The sequence below is a fragment of the Carcharodon carcharias genome, chromosome 34 (genome assembly GCF_017639515.1).
Source record: "Carcharodon carcharias isolate sCarCar2 chromosome 34, sCarCar2.pri, whole genome shotgun sequence".
Classification (NCBI taxonomy): domain Eukaryota; kingdom Metazoa; phylum Chordata; class Chondrichthyes; order Lamniformes; family Lamnidae; genus Carcharodon; species Carcharodon carcharias.
This window is the reverse complement of record NC_054500.1, coordinates 20,668,308-20,676,583: the sequence shown is the minus strand read 5'-3', so window position 1 is coordinate 20,676,583 and position 8,276 is coordinate 20,668,308. Positions and strand designations below refer to the sequence as shown.

Below are 8,276 nucleotides of genomic sequence, written 5' to 3'. Positions count from 1 at the left end.
TGAAGCAAACCTACTCTTTCCTCTTTTGATTGGCCATGTTCCCTTCACATCCATCTTTTTGCTGTTGGTAGTTTAATAGTGTGCATGTGTCTCCACATATAAAGATCCATTTTATCCTGCAGCTAACATGGTAGCCCTGCAAGTGGTTAAGGTCTGGAATTTTTTTTTAATTAATGCAAGGAATGTGGGTGTCACCGGCTAGGCCAACATTTATTGCCCATCCCTAATTGTCCTTGAGAAGGTGGTGGTGAACTGTCTTCTTGAACCACTGCAGTCCATGTGGCGTAGGTACACCCACAGTGCTGTTAGGGAGGGAGTTCCAGGATTTTGACCCAGTGACAATGAAGGAACGGAGATGTATTTCCAAGTCGGGATGGTGAGTGGCTTGGAGGAGAACTTCCAGGTAGCGGTGTTCCCATGTATCTGCTGCCCTTGTCCTTCTAGATGGTAGTGGTCGTGGGTTTGGAAGATGCTGTCTAAGGGGGCATGGTGAATTCCTGCTGTTCATCTTATAGATGGTACACACTGCTGCCACTTTGCGTCGGTGGTGGAGGGAGTGAATGTTTGTGGATGTAGTGCAAATCAAGTGGGCTGCTTTGTCCTGAATGATGTCAAGCTTCTTGAGTGTTGTTGGAGCTGCACTCATCCATGCAAGTTCAGAGTATTCCATCACATTTCTGCCTTGTGCCTTGTAAACAGTGGACAGGCTTTGGGGAGTTAGGTGAGATACTTGCCACAGAATTCCTAGCCTCTGATCTGCTTTTGAATCCACAGTATTTATATGGCTAGTCCAGTTCTGTTTCTGGTCAATTGTAACCTCCAGGATGTTGATAATGAGGGATTCAGCAATGGTAATGCCATTGAATGTCAAGAGGCAATGGTTAGATTCTTTCTTGTTGGAGAGAGATGTTCAAGATCATGAGGGGTTCTGGATAGAGTAGATAGGGGGGAAGTGTTTCCATTGACGGAAGGATCAAGAATTAGAGGACACTCATTTAAGGTGATTGGCAAAAGAAGGAAAAAATCATGAGGAAAAACTTTATCATGCAGCAAGTGGTTAGGATCAGGAATGCACTGTCTGAGAGTGCAGTGGGGGCAGATTCAATTGTGGGTTTTCAAAAGAAAATTGGATAATCATCTGGAGAGAAAAAGAATTGCAGGGGAAAAAGGCAGAGGGAGTGTGACTGGATGAGTTACTCCTGCAGAGCTCTGGCATGGATATAATGGGTTGACTGGCTTCCTTCCATGTTGTTATCATTCTATGTTAATATTTGCACCACACTCTTTGATAAGCAACAGAAAATGGTTTGACAAACTCTTCAGGACAAGGTCTTTATGATTAAATAATCACTCAAGGTTTTCCCTATGAAAACTGCATTGAGCTGTGTTGGCCCCACCACGTGATAGGGGCGTCCAGGTCGCCATGTCGACTTCATGTGCGTCATAGCGTAACGTCACCGCTGATTGGTGGAGGGCGCAGTGACGTCACCACGGGAGGGCGAAAGGTCGGCAAGATGGCGGGGCCCTGGTGGAAAGGGATGTTGAAGTGTTGGGCTTTGTGTCAGACCCCTGTTCTCCGGGCCATGGGGAAAGGGGCCAGCGGGACAGCTACCCGACTGAAGATCCCCACCTGCCGCACATTTCCCCGGTCTTACTGCAGCAAGAGCAGCCTCTATGACCATGTGAGGGATGGGTACTCTGACAGACCCCAGCTGGACATGAGTTTTGTCTGCAGTCAGACCCAGGCTGTACTGGACAATGTGCAGAATCGCAAGGGGGAACTGACCAGGGAGGATGTGGCTGACATAGTAAGTTCACCTCACCTTTGTTCTCACGTTGCCCTATAGCCTTAACCACCCCGCCCCCAGCTCCTATTTCACATCTGCATGTTGCCCCTCTGCAATATAATCCAAACAGTGCCAAGGTTCACATGTAATCTGATGATACACAGCTCTACCTCACCAGCACCTCCCTCAGCTCCCCTGCTGTCTCAACATTGTCAGACCGCTTATTTTGGTGAGTCCACACCTAGATTACTGTATGCAGCTTTGGCTTCCACGTTTAAGAAAAGATATACCTGCTTTATAGGTGGTACTGCGAAGGTTCACTAAATTGCTCCCTGGGATGAGGAGGTTGTCCAATGAAGAGAAGCTGAGCAAATTGGGTCTATTTTCTCCTGGAGTTTAGAAGAATGAGAGGCAAGGAATCCTGCGGCGATTAACTCACTTCCTGACTCCCCAAAGCCTGTCCACAATCAACAAGACATAAGTCAGAAGTGTGATGGAGTACTTTCACTTTGCCTCGATAAGTGCAGCTCCAACAACACTCAAGAAGCTTGACACCATCCAGGACAAAGCAGCCCGCTTGATTGGTACCCCATCCACAAGCATTTATTCCCTGCACCACCGACACAGTGGCAGCAGTGTGTACCATCCATAAGATGCACTGCAGAAACACAACAAAGCTCCTTTGACAGCACCTTCCAAACCCACAACCTCTACCATCTAGAAGGACAAGGGTAGCAGATACATGAGAACACCACCACCTGGAAGTTCCCCATCAAGCCACGCACCATCCCGACTTGGAAATATATCACCGTTCCTTCACTGTTGCTGGGTCAAAATCCTAGAACTCCCTCCTTAACAGCACTGCGGGTGTACCCACACCACATGGACTGCAGCAATTCAAGAAGGCAGCTCATCACCACCTTCTCAAGGGCAGTTAGGGATGGGCAATAAATGCTAGCATAGCCAGAGATGCCCATATCCCTTGAATGAATTAAAAAATATCTCATTGATCTGTACAAAATTCTGAAGGGGCTTTATAGAGTAGATGCTGAGAGATTGTTTCTGCTGATCAGGGAATCTAACACACAAGGACACAGTCTCAGGATAAGGGGCCGATCGTTTAGGACTTAGATGAGGAGAAATTACTTCACTCAAAGGGTTGTGAATCTTTGGAAACCTCTATCCCAGAGGATTGTGGATGCTCCATCATTAAATGTAGTTAAGGGTGGGATAAACAGATTTTTGGTGTCTCGGAATGAAGGGATATGGGGAACGGGCGGGAAAGTGGAGTGAAGTCCCAGATCAGCCGTGATCATATTGAATGGCGGAGCAGGCTCGATGGGCCGAATGGTCTACTCCTGCTCCTATTTCTTGTGTTTTTGAATTCTGACTTCCAGGACTGGGTGAGCAGAAATTTCCTCAAGTTAAATATTGGGAAGACCAAAAATATTGTCTTTGGCCTCTTTCCCAAACTCTGTTCCCTAACCACCAGCTCCATCCCTCTTCCAGGCAGTTGTCTGAGATTGATCCAGCTTGTTCACAATTTTAGTGTCATACATAATCCTGAGATGAACCTCTGACCCCATAACTGCTATCGTTAAGACTGCCTGTTCCCATCTCTGTAACATTTCCTGACTTTCATCTTGCCTCAGCTCATCTGTTATTGAAACCCTCATCCTTACCGCTCGGCTTTATTATTCCAAAGCTCTTCTGGCTGGCTTCCACATTCTACACCCTGTCCACTTAAGGTTATCCAAAAGTTTGCTTCACATGTTCAAATTAGAGCATAGGAAATAGGTGCAGGAGCAGGCCATTCAGCCCCTTGAGCCTGCTGTGCCATTTAGTTGATCATGGCTGAGCTTCAACCTCAATGCCTTTTTCTCTGCCTTCAGAATACTCGGTGACTGAGCCTCCACAGCCCAATTCCAAAGATTCACCATTCTCTGAAGAAATTCCTCTTCATTTCAATTCTCGATGGCCTACCTCTTATTCTCAGACTGTGTCCCCTATTTGTAGACCCACAGCCAGGGGAAAGTTCTTGCATTATGTCCTGTTTGCCCATCACCCCTTAGGTTGCCGATCTACCTTGGTTGCTAGATCGGCTCCTATCTCATGCTTATTTTCAAGTCCCTCCATAACCTCACATCTCCCTGTCTCTGTAAACTCCTTCAGCCCTGCAGCACCACCCCCACACTTTACCCCGCCCCCAGAACTCTGCACTCCACAAATTCTGACCCATTGAGAATTTCAAATTTTAATCTCTCCAGCATTCAGCCACCTAGACCTTAAACTCTGGAATTCCCTCCCCACATCTCTAGTTCTCTCTCCTCCTTTAAGAAGCTTCTTAAAACCCATCTCTTGTCATAATATCTCCTTATGTGTCTTGGTGTCCAATCTTGCCCATAATGTTCCGGGAAAGTATTTGGGGCATTTATTATATAAAAGGTGCTTTATAAAATGCAAGTTGTTTTTGCTATGGCTCTTGTCCCTTCAAACTGGTGAATGCTTTCTTAGAAAAGTTATGACTCTTTTTCCTTTGAGTCTTGCTGGGGTATGATTCCAAGAGCACCAGAAATCCACCGGTACCCTGCAGAGACGGTCATTGCTCAGCTATAATACTTGCATTTATCATTCACGTGGGTTCAAACTCAAATTTGCAACTGCTGCTAACCTAGGAGGGAGTAAGTGGAATGGGATGTATCAGCTCAGAAATGGCAGATGAAATTTACTGCAGTTAATTATAAGAGTCTTGCATGTTGGAGGTATAAATAGGTAGGTGACACAGGTATTCCATGAAAGATGTTGAAATAGCTACAGATTTAAATTGAAAGATACGGGAATGTTAGATTCGAAACTCGCCATGTCCGACAAATATAGAGCAGCAGTGAACAAAGTTAATAGAATGTTGAGCATACTCGCCAAAAGAATAGAATATTATTTGAAATGCACTATCTGAAAGGGCAGTGGAAGTGGATTCACTCATACCTTTCACAAAGGAATTGGAAGTACACTTGAAAAGGAAATATTTAGGACTTTTGGGAAAGAGTTGTGGGGATGTGAACAGGAAGGTAGGGTAGAATTAATTGGATAGCTCCTTCTAAGAGCCAGAATAGGCACATTGGGCTGAATGGTGTTTCTATTATTCAATCAAGAATCAGAAGGAGTTGTGGTCAGTGTGATCACATTGTATGTTGTGCTTTGCTGCTCATAGCATACGGGAGGCACTGAAATCGGGGCAGTGCAGGCAAGAGCCACAAGATGCTTTAATGGGGAGAAAGCTGACGTAAAGCTATGCAATTGCAAGATTTTTTATATAATAGGTGTTGATATATTGTAAAATGCACATGGGGACTCAAATGTGATGCAGTTTTCAGGTGTAGTGGGATTGGAGGCCAAGGATTACTGGACCAAGGTGAGCAGACATAATGCAGTCCCCATATTAAACCGACACATTGGGCCTTTCTTCCCATTATATAGCCTTTTAATCACATTTGTAATGGAAACTGCCTGTGTAAACATGTCACGCTGTAAAGAAGTGAGTCTTGCATTTCCTTGCAGGACCTCAGGATGTTCTACAGTGCTCCACAACCAATGAAGTTCTAAGTGTAGCTACAAGATAAGCCTAGATTTTATGCTTGAACCCACAACCTTCTGACTTTGAGTTGAAAGTCTTACCTGGCTGTGCACCTAATTACAATCTCTGGCTAATGGTGCCTTTACTGGGACAGGGAGGGTGTAATTGCAATGTGACATGTTTGCTTTTGATTGTCTCCATTGTATATTGGCATAGGAATGTGTAATGAAAAACGTTGCCAGGAAGTGAAGATTTAAGATTTTTCACATGGAAAGGTTGGGATAGTGTAAAATACAATGTAGAGTGTAATTTTTTCACAAAAGCTTTTTCCTGCTTTGAAATATTGATTGGAACGCGTTGAAAACAGCACACTGATTTCCAACTTATTTACTGTTTCCAATTATTCCTTCACAACAGGTATCCATGTGGAAACAATTAGTGAAAGCAAAGGAGACAATAGAGAAGTTGGAGAATGAGAAGAGAACAATCAGTGATTCAATTAAAGCCCTCCTGGTGAGTAAGAAAAGAATTCTTCCCAAATTTAAAGTAACCATAATGATCACTGGATTGTCTTTACGACCCAATGAAAAACTTTATTGAAGTGTAGTTGCTGTTGTAATGCAGGAAACACGGTAATCAATTTGGAAAGAGCAAGCTCCCATAAACAGCAATGTTTTTTTTTCGGCACGATGATTGAGGGATAAATATCGACCAGAACACCAGGGAGGTCTCCCCTTTTCTTTGAAACTTAGTGCCATGGGGTCTTTAACCCTGAGAGGGCAGATGGGGCCATTTGAAGGATGGCATCTCTGGGAGTGCAGCCATCCCTCAGTATGGCACTGGAGTGTCAACGTTGATTTCTCTTCTCAAGTCCTGGATTGGGACTTGGACCCAGAGCTTTCTGACTAAAGAGGCGAGAGTATTACCAACTGAACTATAGGTGACATTTAGAGTCAATTAACTACTTCTGAAGTCACTGTTGGAATACATGAAACATGGCAGCCAGTTTGAGCACAATAAGCTCTCACACACAGCAATATGCTAATAACCATATCATCTGATTTTGGTTCAGAGGTAAACATTGACATGGTGGGGGGAATTCCCCTGCTCGTCTTTGCAATAGTGTAGCGTGATCTTTTACGTCCATCTGAGAGGCAAATGGGAGTGTCAGCATAGATTTTGCAGCCAGGTCTCTGGAGTGGGGCTTGTACCTACAAACCTCTGACTCGGAGGTGAGAATGTCACCCCTGGAGCCACGGCTGACATTGTTGGGTGAGAGAATGTAAACTCGTATCGAGTAAACTGAAACCTTGCCTGTGTGTCTTTGACTAATTTGAAGTCTGATGATAGATTTCAATGTGTGTCAGACACTGGATAGACTGGATAGGCTGGCTGATCAGGGGAAAATGACAGGATGACCTGAATTTGTGTTTGAGTGCTATGTACAAGGAAAGGAAACCTAGAGTTATCAAAGTAAATGTTTGTCACTTTTTACTCTTCTTTTAACAAAAGTAAAACATTTTGAATCGGTTGCTTTCTTGTTTGCAGGACAAACTCAATAAGGAAGCTCTTCAATCGGTAAGTACTGTCTCTCTCAATTATCAAGATGGGGTGGGGGCGCAGTGATTGTCTACGTACAAACATACGAAGAGGAAAGGAGCCTCTGGTCCATCTGTCCTGCTGTATGCTGTTGTGATACTTTGGCCATCATTCTTCACCCCACCTTAAACCACATGATCTCCTGGGAGAGGCTGAAAACCTATGTTTAAAAAGCCAGGTCAAATAAGGAAGACGAATAATCTGGAAAATTCTACTACAACTCCTAAGGGAATAGAAACTAGTCCGGGATGTGAAAACTCTGATAGTCAGTGTTACAATCCCCTTAGAGACCAATAACTGTTATTTAAAAATTGATGAATTTCCCAGTGACCAAAGGGAAGCATTCACATTTTAAGACCTTTACTGTAGCAAACAAACTAAAATCAGCTTCAATCAAACACTACTCAACTAATATGTTATTGGATCTAAGCCAGGTGGTGAAGTATGAAACTGGACATAGATCCTTTTCACAATAATAGTTTATTCATAGAATGCAGCATTACAGATGTCCACCTCCTATCTACCAACTCCTGTGTCCCAGCAGTCCCTTTTTATATGTGCTCAAAGACAATTAATCAATACCCTCCACCTGTTTATCCTTAACCTTAACATAATACAGCAATTTAGGAAAAGGTACCTTTGCATGAACTAATTAACTCAAACAAAATATGTCATACCACACATTTTAACTTTATATCAAGCTTCAGCAGATGGGTAGAAATACAAAATTAAGTCTCAAGGCACTCCTAGATTCCAGCAGGCTCACTTCTCCCTGCCCCGTGAGATTGAGTCTTCTGGTGTCCTTCAAAAATCGTTCCACTGAAACTGAGTATTCCAGAACAGGTCAGCAAGGCCCACCTTGGCAACTCCTTGTTCTTTAAACTTCCAAAGGTCCCACATTTATAACACCAGGTGGTGAAGGATAGAACACTGGAGTCTAGTCTTTAATCACTTTACGAGTTTTTATGTATAAAGATACAGTGCGTATAGTGCAGTTGCCACAGGGGAAAAAAACTCTCTTTCAGTCTGCTGTGAAAAATGTATATAAACCCAGACGAGTCCCCAATTAATACCCCCACCTGTATACAATTAACACCTAATTGATACACAGTTAACTCAGAAGACCATTCTGGTCCTAATGAATACTTTGTGGTCCCTATGTTTTATACAAAGTACTGGTGATTAGCTGTAGCCCACGAAAGCATCTCTCTCCATTGCAGAGAGACAATTGGTTATACAGCTTGAAGGACACCACCCCGCACCCAGCATGGGACAAGCCAAGGAGGCAGGTCTGTACGAACTACCACAGCCAGTAT

The 8,276-nt window shown here is 43.8% G+C and overlaps 1 protein-coding gene across 2 annotated transcripts in view; it reads left to right on the top strand.

Annotated features, from left to right (window-relative positions):
• Window positions 1-1,500: 1,500 nt before the first annotated feature.
• The window catches only part of sars2 (seryl-tRNA synthetase 2, mitochondrial), a 43,228-nt gene continuing 36,452 nt past the window's right edge, over window positions 1,501-8,276 (top strand). The window contains exons 1-3 of one of the 2 annotated variants that reach the window (XM_041179520.1): window positions 1,501-1,808; window positions 5,779-5,874; window positions 6,910-6,939. In XM_041179520.1, coding sequence (XP_041035454.1) covers window positions 1,515-1,808; window positions 5,779-5,874; window positions 6,910-6,939 — 420 coding nt within the window. In that variant the 5' untranslated portion in view covers window positions 1,501-1,514. Of the gene's footprint in view, window positions 1,809-1,839; window positions 2,017-5,778; window positions 5,875-6,909; window positions 6,940-8,276 lie in introns of those variants that run through there. The other variant, XM_041179521.1, reaches the window with a different exon arrangement.